This window comes from Schistocerca gregaria, chromosome 7, assembly GCF_023897955.1.
Source record: "Schistocerca gregaria isolate iqSchGreg1 chromosome 7, iqSchGreg1.2, whole genome shotgun sequence".
In the NCBI taxonomy this organism is placed as follows: Eukaryota; Metazoa; Arthropoda; class Insecta; order Orthoptera; family Acrididae; genus Schistocerca; species Schistocerca gregaria.
The window spans coordinates 451,838,952-451,851,925 of record NC_064926.1 but is presented as its reverse complement, the minus strand read 5'-3'; the positions used below and the strand labels follow the sequence as shown (position 1 = coordinate 451,851,925).

General features: G+C 47.8%; 1 protein-coding gene across 1 annotated transcript in view; it reads right to left on the bottom strand.

Annotated features, from left to right (window-relative positions):
• Positions 1–12,974, bottom strand: part of LOC126282424 (uncharacterized) — a 255,993-nt gene that overhangs the window by 76,354 nt on the left and 166,665 nt on the right. The window contains exon 6 of the mRNA XM_049982081.1: positions 2,423–2,550. Within this exon, the coding sequence (XP_049838038.1) occupies positions 2,423–2,550 (128 nt within the window). The remainder of the gene's footprint in view (positions 1–2,422; positions 2,551–12,974) is intronic.

Below are 12,974 nucleotides of genomic sequence, written 5' to 3'. Positions count from 1 at the left end.
AAAAGTTGAAGTAATGAAAATCAGTAGAAAAAATTGAATTTGCAATGGGAGAATTATTAAAAAAATAGATGTTATCAAGTATCTAGGAAGCAAATTAACCAAGAAAGGAAACGTCAAGGATGGAAATTTGTAGAGAATAGGAAACTGTTCAAAATTGTATTACTGAGTATCAGACATATTTATACACTACTAGCCATTAAAATTGCTACACCAGGAAGATGACATGCTACAGACGCGAAATTTAACCGACAGGAAGAAGATGCTGTTATATGCAAATGATCAGCATAAGAATGGCGCCGTTGGTGACATCTACAACGTGCTGACATGAGGAAAGTTTCCAACAGCCGTTGACCGGCGTTGCCTGGTGAAGCGTTGTTGTGATGCCTCGTGTAAGGAGGAGAAATGCGTACCATCACATTTCCGACTTTGATAAAGGTGGGATTGTAGCCTGTCGCGATTTCGGTTTATCGTATTGCGACATTGCTGCTCTGGTTGGTCGAGATCTAATGACTGTTAACAGAATATGGAATCGGTGGGTTCATGGGGAGGGGGGGGGGGGGGTGTAATACGGAACGCCGTGCTGGATCCCAGCGGTCTCGTATCACTAGCAGTCGAGATGACAGGCATCTTATCCGCATGGCTGTAACAGATGGTGCAGCCACGTCTCGATCTCTGAGTCAACAGATGAGGGCGTTTGCAAGATAACAAACATCTGCAAGAACAGTTCGACGGCGTTTGCAGCAGCATGGACTGTCAGCTCGGAGACCATGGCTGCGGTTACCCTTGACGCAGCATCACAAACAGGAGCGCCTGCGATGGTGTACTCAACGACGAACCTGGGTGCACGAATGACAAAAACGTCATTTTTTCGGGCGAATCCAGGTTCTGTTTACAGCATCATGATGGTTGCATCCGTGTTTGGCGACATCGCGGTGAACGCACATTGGAAGCGTGTATTCGTCATCGCCATACTGGCGGATCACCCGCCGTGATGGTATGGGGTGCCATTGGTTACACGTCTCGGTCACCTCCTGTTCGCATTGACGGCACTTTGAACAGTGGACGTTACATTTCAGATGTGTTACGACCCGTGGCTCTACCCTTCATTCGATCCCTGCGAATCCCTACATTTCAGCAGGATAATGCACGACCGCATGTTGCAGGTCCTGTACTGGCCCTTCTGGATACAGAAAATGTTCGAATGCTGCCCTGGCCAGCACGTTCTCCAGATCCCTCACCAACTGAAAACGTCTGGTCAACGGTGGCCGAGCAGCTGGCTCGTCACAATACGCCAGTCACTACTCTTGATGAGGTAAGGTATTGTGTTGAAGGTGCATGGGCAGCTGTACCTGTACACGCCATCCAAGCTCTGACTGAATGCCCAGGCGTATCAAGGCCGTTATTACGGCCAGAGGTGGTTGTTCTGGGTACTGATTTCTCAGGATCTATGCACCCAAATTTCGTGACCACATGTCAGTTCTAGTATAATATATTTGACCAATGAATACCCGTTTATCATCTGCATTTCTTTTTGGTACAGCAATTTTAATGTCCATTAGTGTAATTGGGAAATACCTGAAAAGCAAAGATCATGATACACAAGTCATATTATCATGTGCTGGACTTGAAAAAAGGAAGAGCTGTGCAGAATACAATGAAAAGAGATGGTCTTTGTGTGAAGGATGTTCGGTTAGACGAAAAGGGAAAGGAAAAGGAATCAAACATTACGAAAGACCCGGCACAATATGCACGTAAAAGAAACGATGGAGGGAAATAGGGTTAAATTGTTTGGCCACATTAAAAGAATGACACCAGGAAGACCTGGAACAATATGCACCTAAAAGAAACGATGGAGAGAAACAGGGTCAAATTGTTTGGCCACATTAAAAGAATGACACCAGGAAGACTTACGAGAAGAATCCTAGAATGGATGGAATGACCAATTGGAAGACCATTAACAAGGCGGAGAAACCAGGTAAAGGATGATGTGAGCCGGAGAGGACTGTGATGGGAGGAGATAACAAATGATAGACTGTGGGAATAAAGGGAAGCTTGGAAGGGGATCTGTGAAGACCTGAATAAGCAGAAACGTTTCAGGAAGGAGAAGATGTGTGTCCCATACCTGGATGTTGTACAAGTAGACAACCCAACGAGCCATGTCAGTGGTCGCCGACGCTACAACCTGAAGTACCGTTGGCCCACTCACCACGCAAAGAATTATACGGCTGAAAGCTGTCGCTAGGACTTGGATAGTCGTGTTGTGCATGCTCAAAGAGGGAAGTTTCCACTTGCCGTTGCCCGCCGCCCCTCGGACGGTAGACTCGACATGGCGCGTCCTTGCAGGCAGGCAGGCAGGTGTACTCACCCGGCGGGCAGCCGCAGAGGCACGGGCTGGGGCGGCGCCGGCGACCCCGCGCGGCACCCGGGCGCGGCGGCGGCCACGAGGGCGCTCAGGTCCGGCGGCTGCCGCACCCCCGCCGCCTGCAGCGCGCGCCGCAGCGCCCCTGCTACCGCCGCCAGCAGCACGCCGTTCACCGAGGTCCGCGTCACCTGGCGGCAGCGCGGGGCAGAGCTGGTACAGGGCGATTCGGAGGATCAAGAAATTTGGTGACCCTAGGCGATCGTTAACGCTGAGTAACGTACAGCAACCAGCTCAGTCCATCTTCCCACTTAGTTGACAGATATATTTGGAGTAAAACGTACTTGGCCAATCAAATTTTTTCATAGAAACAATTACAGTGTGGCGCTGCACGTGGAGAATTTAGCCCTCATTTCAGGTTAGCCTTTTCAGTCTCGGTAATAAAATAAGAAAAATGTTGTCATCCTGTATTTTATTCTCGTTTCACATAGTCACATTCCAAACTACATCTTTTCAATTTTTATTTTGTATATTTTCTAAAATAAAGGTTGTCCAAAAAGTCTTTCCCTGATTACATAAATTGATAACCCGGGCTAGAAGTAAGATACAAATATGAAACGTGTGTCGAATTGTTTACAACTATTAAATTTTTTTCTGTTTTAGGTTCGCAGTACGTAAGTAGTGGATGAGGTGCAGTCCCCAAGAAGCCACGTAAACCAGTCAGGAGAAGGCACAGTGTGTCCTGTGGTACCATGAGACACGATCACCAACCACAGTGCAGAGACACTTCCACACAACATTTGGAAGGAATCCACCTGATGTAAAGAGCATTAAAGCCTGGTATGACAAGTTCAAGAACACAGGATCGGTTGCTGACCTTCCGAAATCTGGTCGACCAAGAACCCCAGCAGGCAGTGTGGAAGCTGTAAGGCAGTCTTTTCTGCGAAGTCTGAAGAAATCGGTACGCAGGGCCTCACGTGAATTACAGATGCAAAAAAGCTCTCTCCATGACATTTTACACAATCGTTTATCGTTTCGTGCATACAAAGTGCAAATCGTTCATGCCTTGTTGCCCAATGACAGTACGCGTCGATATGACTTCGCGGTCGAAATGCTATCACGTATTGAGGACGATGATGATTAGCTCAGACGAAATGCCTTTTCCGACGAAGCGATCTTTGTTGTCAGTGGATTAGTGAATCGCCATAATGTGCGCATTTAGGGTTCACAACCCCGTGGCGAGGTCATCGAGTGCACCTTAGGCAGCCGAAAGGTGAGTGTTTGGTGCGCGCTATTGCACGATCGAATTACCGGACAATTCTTCTTCGCTGAGGCTACCATCACATCTGCAGTGTATCTGGACATGTTGCAACTGTATGCTGTTCCTCAGCTGCTTCAGTATTACCCAGATGTCTTGTTTCAGCAAGACGGTGCACCGCCTCATTGGGGTTTGGACGTCCGTGCCTATCTCGATATGACCTTTCCAGGGCAATGGATTGGTCGTGATGGGCCAACGGTTTGGCCTCCACGCTCTCCTGACATAACAACATTAGACATCTTTTTATGGGGTTATGTAAAGAACGAGGTCTACCGATCACGTGTACCAGATCTGGAAACCCTGCGGCAACGGATAACCACAGTTGTTGAATCGATCCCTCCAGTGATGTTGGCTAATGTGTGGACGGAAACTGAATATCGCCTAGATGTGCTACGTGCTCATGTGGAAGTTTACTGATGTGTAAAAAAAAATTTTGAGAGTATGTAAATAATTAGACACCAGTTTCATACACTCCTGGAAATTGAAATAAGAACACCGTGAATTCATTGTCGCAGGAAGGGGAAACTTTATTGACACATTCCTGGGGTCAGATACATCACATGATCACACTGACAGAACCACAGGCACATAGACACAGGCAACAGAGCATGCACAATGTCGGCACTAGTACAGTGTATATCCACCTTTCGCAGCAATGCAGGCTGCTATTCTCCCATGGAGACGATCGTAGAGATGCTGGATGTAGTCCTGTGGAACGGCTTGCCATGCCATTTCCACCTGGCGCCTCAGTTGGACCAGCGTTCGTGCTAGACGTGCAGACCGCGTGAGACGACGCTTCATCCAGTCCCAAACATGCTCAATGGGGGACAGATCCGGAGATCTTGCTGGCCAGGGTAGTTGACTTACACCTTCTAGAGCACGTTGGGTGGCACGGGATACATGCGGACGTGCATTGTCCTGTTGGAACAGCAAGTTCCCTTGCCGGTCTAGGAATGGTAGAACGATGGGTTCGATGACGGATTGGATGTACCGTGCACTATTCAGTGTCCCCTCGACGATCACCAGAGGTTTACGGCCAGTGTAGGAGATCGCTCCCCACACCATGATGCCGGGTGTTGGCCCTGTGTGCCTCGGTCGTATGCAGTCCTGATTGTGGCGCTCACCTGCACGGCGCCAAACACGCATACGACCGTCATTGGCACCAAGGCAGAAGCGACTCTCATCGCTGAAGACGACACGTCTCCATTCGTCCCTCCATTCACGCCTGTCGCGGCACCACTGGAGGCGGGCTGCACGATGTTGGGGCGTGAGCGGAAGATGGCCTAACGGTGTGCGGGACCGTAGCCCAGCTTCATGGAGACGGTTGCGAATGGTCCTCGCCGATACCCCAGGAGCAACAGTGTCCCTAATTTGCTGGGAAGTGGCGGTGCGGTCCCCTACGGCACTGCGTAGGATCCTACGGTCTTGGCGTGCATCCGTGCGTCGCTGCGGTCCGGTCCCAGGTCGACGGGCACGTGCACCTTCCGCCGACCACTGGCGACAACGTCGATGTACTGTGGAGACCTCACGCCCCACGTGTTGAGCAATTCGGCGGTACGTCCACCCGGCCTCCCGCATGCCCACTATACGCCGTCGCTCAAAGTCCGTCAACTGCACATACGGTTCACGTCCACGCTGTCGCGGCATGCTACCAGTGTTAAAGACTGCGACGGAGCTCCGTATGCCACGGCAAACTGGCTGACACTGACGGCGGCGGTGCACAAATGCTGCGGAGCTAGCGCCATTCGACGGCCAACACCGCGGTTCCTGGTGTGTCCGCTGTGCCGTGCGTGTGATCATTGCTTGTACAGCCCTCTCGCAGTGTCCGGAGCAAGTATGGTGGGTCTGACACACCGGTGTCAATGTGTTCTTTTTTCCATTTCCAGGAGTGTATTTGTATCTTACTTCTAGCCTGAGTTATCAATTTATGTAATCAGGGAAAGACTTTTCGGACGCCCTGTATTTAAGGTACACATTCGTGTACTGGTTCTTAACCAGAAGAAGCAAAACTGTTGTACAATGTCCAGTGACCATCAATCAAAAACTGAATAAAGACATTTTGCAGCTTAGAATGCTGTGAAACATGCAGGAAAAGTGTCAGTTAGGTTCTGGAAACTACCGGCACGGATGTGGAGACAAGGCGACTCCACTGCTGCAACCAGCTGCGGCTACGTTTCTTGCTGGAGCATCAATGGTGCGAACAGCTAGATTGAGATGGTGACACAGACTCCTTATTGCGTTTAAATTCGGATCAATGGTGTGAACAGCCCGACTGAGATGGTGCCGCCGACCGTGGCTTGCAGGTCAGCCCTGCGTGGGCTCCAGCGATCGTGCGGTTGAAGAGGGCACGTCGAACGCCGATTCAAAACATGCCCTTATATGGCAATGTCACGGGCACCAATGAAGTCACTGCCGGCAGCTAGCGTATTTAAGGGCATACTAACAGCCCAATGGCAGTCATAACACTTGACAATGGCCAAGGAGTGCTTGGCCGAAAGCTCGTGTAGTTTTAAGCAACTGACGCGGTTGGAAACCCGAGAACATTTTATTCAATGTTGTCGCCGCGAGACTCTGCATTCATGCATGGCTCGACGAGTTCTTCGCGTCAGACCCACGTGATTTCTGCAGTCGCGGTTCCGAAAAGTCGACCAGTGTTGGAAGACTATTGTAAACATTAAAGGAGAATATATTATTGATGACTAAAGTCTCTGTTTTGGATATTTGTTGTGTTTAGTAAACTTCAGCAAAAACGCTACAAACTTATGCTGCAACCCAATAGAATACAATTCAGCATTCGTGTTATCGACTTCTTAAAATGTATAAGAATAACCAAGATGCCGACGCGACTGTTCGCCTGAAGATGATTGGAGTGACTCTCATCGAAACGTCGCCGGCCGCGGTGGTCTCGCGGCTCTAGGCGCTCAGTCCGGAACCGCGTGACTGCTACGGTCGCAGGTTCGAATCCTGCCCCGGGCATGGATGTGTGAGATGTCCTTAGGTTAGTTAGGTTTAAGTAGTTCTAAGTTCTAGGTGACTGACGACGTCAGAAGTTAAGTCCCATAGTGCTCAGAGCCATTTGAACCATCGAAACGTCACGTCGACGAACTCATTTAACTCGAAACCAGAGGGATTGATGCTGTTTCTGCTATATGTCATGTTTTCACATGAAGATAACAACCAAAAATTTTGGAAATTTGTGGTAAGGTCTTATGGGACCAAACTGCTGAGGTTATTGGCCCCTAAGATTACGCACTACTTAATCTAACTTAAACTAACTTACGCTAATGACAACACACACAGCCATGGATCAATCGATCCTATGACGGGTGTACCCGCGCGGGCCGTGATAAGGCGCCTTAGACCACGAGGCTACCCCGCACGGCAGATAATAAGCACTCCGTATGCACTGATTGTAATACACTCGTGTTCAGAAGAAACAGAACACGTTGAACGACTAGAGATAAGACGTTCATATTTATAGGACTTATACATTAGTATGTTCTGCAGAAACGATTAGCATTTAAACCATGTCGGCGGGCCCGTTCAAGGTCAACATGGATATCACAGCACATCACTCGTACCGGTAAAATGTGCCTGCGGTTCTCACTGTCGTTGTAAACCGATGGTAATGGATGAGTGTGAATTGAGAAGATGTGCAGGGTGCCCCGCAGATGTGTGCACGAACCGTACCGTCAAATTATGTAGTTTGAAAGAGGGCGCATTATTGGCATGAGAAATGAGACGCATCCATCCGGGAAATTGCTACTCACGTGTGACAAAGTGCTTTGACAGTGCAACAGATGTGTGCTGAGTGGCTCGTGGAAGACACGATGTGATGGGTCACGTCGAACCATCCAGACGAACCCCTTAGCAGATCGACACGTCATCCGAATAGCATTGCAGGATAGATCGGCGTCCTCCTCGGCTCCGGTATAAGAGTGGAACTGTGTAACACATCGTCCACTAACAGGAATTACACTCCGTCGCCGTTTATTACAGCATGGGTTATGTTATGTTAACCGGGGACCTAGAAACGGCGGAGAGGCTCCGTCCCCGCTGCAGCCGCAATGGTCCGCAACCCCACGACGACTACGGCAGTCCACTTCACTCCTCCACCGCCCCACACCGAACCCAGGGTTACTGTGCGGTTCGGACTCCGGTGGACCCCCCAGCGAACGTCTCACACCAGACGAGTGTAACCCCTACGTTTGCATGGTTGCGTAATGGTGGTATACGCGTACGTGGAGAACGTGTTTGCGCAGCAATCGCCGACATAGTGTAGCTGAGTCGGAATAAGCGGAACCTGCCCCCGTTCGCCGAGGCAGATGGAAAATCGCCTGAAAGACCATCCACAGACTGGCCGGCTCACTGGCCCTCGACACTAATCCGCCGGGCGGATTCGTGCCGTGGACCGGCGCTCCTTCCCGCCCGGAAAGCCGAGCGTTAGTCTGCACGGCCACCCAGGTGGGCACAGCATGGGTTACCCGCGTATTGACCACTCCGCCGCGTACCTTTTACGAATGTGCACAAACATGCTAGACGGCTGTGGTGTATGGAACGACGCCACTGGTGACGGGAATGGTATCAAATAGCGTTTTAGGACAGATCCAGCTTCTGTTTGTTTGCAAATGGTAACCACATGTTGGTTCGTCACAGACAGGGGGAGCGGCATGGCGGTGACTACATTCGCACGAGACATATCAGTGTGACCAACATGAATGACATACTGAGACCCGCAGCCATACACTTTCTGTACAACATGTCAGACGCCATTTTTCAGCAAGACAATCCACGACCACATGTTGCTGCACGAACACGTGCCTGCTTGCTGTCACAGGATGTCAGCCTTTTGCCCTGGGTCTCCAGATCACCAGACTTGTCGCCAATCGAAAGCGTGTGGGGTGCAGTGCAATGACCCACTGACAACCGCCAAAGGTTGAAACGTCCCCTTAGAACAATTTATACACGACTGTGCTTAAACTGACACACAATATTTTTTAGCGCAACGCAATCTGACTTCCAAAGATCCCTACGAAAGAATGGCCCTGACTAACATTAACCTATGCGTTTCGCAAATCACTTACCTCACAAAAATCTTCGTTACTCAAGCTACTGCAATACAGCGAGCGCCACTACTGCCAGCTAAATAAAAGATTCGAACTACTGAAGGCACTAACTACTGATAGGCATAGTTAACAAATGAAAGATTTTAATAGAGAACAAACAATGAATTTACCTCACTAGTCATAATATATATAGCAGTTCATGACACCAATTCTTACAAATTTCAAAACTCCGCCATCTCTCTCCCCACGTCCACCACTGCTGGCGGCTCACCTCCAACTGCGCAACGCTATGCGCTGTTAGCATCCAGCTGCCGCTGCCCAACACTACAATGGCAGACAACAATGCAAACCAGCCACAGACTGCATATGGCACAGCCAGTGATTTTCATACAGAGCGCTACGTGGCGGCGGCGTTACCAATAAAAAAACCTAAACAGCCTACTTACAAGGTGAACTTCGGAACCAGGCGAGTGCAGTTGAGGTGGCTATACCACCGCCTTTCGCACCCTATGCGCGTCGATGCCATAGCGAATGGAAGAAGTTAGCATGATCCAAGGCGGACCTTGTGGCTACTAGGCGCCAGGACACATGCTGAACCGAGTTGACTGAAATGCTAATCATTTGTGCAAAACATACTAATATACATGAGCTGCTTTTCTAAATACAGGGTTGCGCACGAAATGTGTTACCAATTGTTTCTTTCACAATTAACGACGCACATTAGATATCCCGCTGGGATCTCTACAGCAGTACCATCAGAGCTTGGAAAAACAAATGAGTTACGAAATGACGTATAATTCCCCATAATGACGCTAGGAGACTAGTAAGCAGCAATGGCTGACAATGGAAGATTGACGACACAGGAACGATCGGCAATTGTGTTACTTTTTCATGAAACGAAAAGCCTTGTTGTGACTCAGAGGCTTTTTCGACAACAGTTTCACACACGATGGTTCCCTTGCAAGAAGACCATCCACAGGTTATACGGTAAGTCTGTACAGGAAGGAACAGTATTGGAAGTGAAGCGACCTCGGCCTAAGCCTGTTTGTTCGCCGGATAATTTTGAAGCGGTACAGAGAAGTCCCGGGAAATCGTGTAGAAAGGCAGCAGTGCAACTGGGAATATCCAGACGCTCCGTTCAAAGCTTTCTTAAAAGTGACCTCCATATGTACCCATACAAGATGACCTGTGCACAGAAGCTCACTGAAAAACACAAGCAGCAGAGGCTACTGTTTGCTCAGTGGGCAGAGGATAGGGAAGAAACTCTCAACGTTTGGTTTTCAGACGAGGCGCATTTTCATTTAGGCGGTGTGGTTAACAAAAAAATGTACGCTTTTGGGCCACTGAAAACCTACAAGTGCTTCACGAACGACAACATTATGCTCCGAGGATTACAGCGTGGGCAGCAATTTTCAGTCACGGACTTATTGGACCCAATTTGTTTTGAAGAAACTGTGAACAACGAGCGTTATTTCAGCATGCTTCTCAACAACTTCATTCCACAGCTTCTTGCTACTGCCTTGCCCTTCAATACGCAGTGGTTCTACATCTACATCTATGTCTACATCCATACTCTGCAAGCCACCTGACGATGTGTGGCGGAGGGTACCTTGAGTACCTCTATCGGTTCTCCCTTCTATTCCAGTCTCGTATTGTTCGTGGAAAGAAGGATTGTCGGTATGCTTCTGTGTGGGCTCTAATCTCTCTGATTTTATGCTCATGGTCTCTTCGCGAGATATACGTAGGAGGGAGCAATATACTGCTTGACTCTTCGGTGAAGGTATGTTCTCGAATCTTCAACAAAAGCCCGTACCGAGCTACTGAGCGTCTCTCCTGCAGAGTCTTCCAGTGGTGTTTATCTATCGTCTCCGTAACGCTTTCGCGATTACTAAATGATCCTGTAACGAAGCGCGCTGCTCTCCGTTGGATTTTCTGTATCTCTTCTATCAACCCTATGTGGTACGGATCCCACACAGCTGAGCAGTATTCAAGCAGTGGGCGAACAAGCGCACTGTAACCTACTTACTTTGTTTTCAGATCGCATTTCCTTAGGATTCCTCCAATGAATCTCAGTCTGGCATCTGCTTTACCGACGATCAACTTTATATGATCATTCCATTTTAAATCACTCCTAATGCGTACTCCCAGATAATTTATGGAATTAACTGCTTCCAGTTGCTGACCTGACACTGAGATTCAATTGCCATTCCCTGCACCATGCGTCAATTCGTTGCAGATCCTCCTGCATATCAATACAATTTTTCATTGTTACAACCTCTCGATATACCACAGCATCATCCGCAAAAAGCCTCAATGAACGTCCGATGTCATCCACAAGGTCATGCAAGATGGAGAAAGGCCACATACTGCAAACACTGTGTTGGAGTTTTTACACGAGCATTTCGACACGCGGATCATTTCACTCATGTTTCCAGGTCGCTTCAATGACTGACAAAATTGGCCCCCTCATAGTCCAGACCACAATTCATGTGACTTTTATCTTTGGGGGTACCTAAAGGAAAAAATTTTCCCGAAACGTCCACGTGATCTAATGGAGCTCAGAAGGCTCATTCTTCAAGGTTGCAGTGAAATTACGGAAGACATTTGCCGTAGGGTAATCACTAACTGCAGTGTTTGTGTGAGGTGATCCACATGGGTTCCAAAAGAAATCCGTTGGAATTCCATTGCTTGATAAATAGTACAATTCTCAAGGCTGCCAATTCAACTAATAACCTGGTGTTAAAATTACGAACAACGTCAGTTGGAAAGACCACATAGATAATATTGTGGGGAAGGCGAGCCAAAGGTTGCGTTTCATTGGCAGGACACTTAGAAGATGCAACAAGTCCACTAAAGAGACAGCTTACACTACATTCGTTCGTCCTCTGTTAGAATATTGCTGCGCGGTGTGGGATCCTTACCAGGTGGGATTGACGGAGGACATCGAAAGGGTGCAAAAAAGGGCAGCTCGTTTTGTATTATCACGAAATAGGGGAGAGAGCGTGGCACATATGATACGTGAGTTGGGATGGAAGTCATTAAAGCAAAGACGTTTTACGTCGCGGCGAGATCTATTTACGAAATTTCAGTTACCAACTTTCTCTTTCGAATGCGAAAATGTTCTGTTGATCCCAACCTACACAGGTAGGAATGATCATCAAAATAAAGTAAGAGTAACAGAAAGGTTTAGGTGTTCGTTTTACGGCGCGCTGTTCGGGAGTGGAATGGTAGAGAGATAGTATTATTGTGGTTCGATGAACCCTCTGCCAAGCACTTATATGTGAATTGAGGAGTAGTCATGTAGATGTAGGAAAGGAAATGGTGAAGATATTGAGTATGTGCTGAGTTAGAACAAATCTCCATGGACGGCTCTTCATTGTAGTATATGTTCCTTTCAGATGGTATTGACAATAAAGTTTATACTCAAAAACAAAACGGTAACACGTTTCGTGCGCCACCCTGTATGACTGTAGGACGTGTTGAGATGCTATCGACAAGCTGGGAGTGCGTGTCGTTGACTGGTCATAAGGCCGGTATTACACTATCAAATTTCTTTGTCCAATATCTTTGTCAAATATATTTGATGGTGTAATAGGGACTTTGTCAAATGTTGTCCAATATTTGATCAAATCTAGGGCCTCGCTGTACATTTGATCAAAGAAATCGCTTGTCTTCTGTTCACTGCAATGTGACATGTTACCACATGGAGCCTTAGCATAGCTGCAGCGTTCTGTCGTCTGTAGTGTTTTTATAAACATTACGTAAATACAATTGTTGCGTGCCCACAAGTACAAAATTAATAGAGATATATGAAGATGATGAGGCGCTTTACAACGTGAGGCACCCTGAATACAAAACTAGATTAAGAAGATTGGAGACCTGACCTGACCTGACCTGACCTAACCTAACATAACCCTCTTCTGTAGCAAGGAATCGGAGTGTTACAGTGAGCCTGTCTACTGAAGATGTAGCAGTTCGTAAGTGAATATTGTGCTTTGTGATATGAGGATACACTTCACTGAGCACATACAGAAATGCATGATCATCCATTCTTAAGTAACTGATGTACGACTTTACGTCTTCCACTGTAAGCTCACGTAACAAGTTTTGTTGAATGCTTTTATCGTGACGTCGTAAAACCCACTGCTTCACCCAGATTGATTAGTTTTTCGTTCCATTGACTTGAAGATTTACCCCAAAATATTATCCCATATGACATTATGGAATGAAA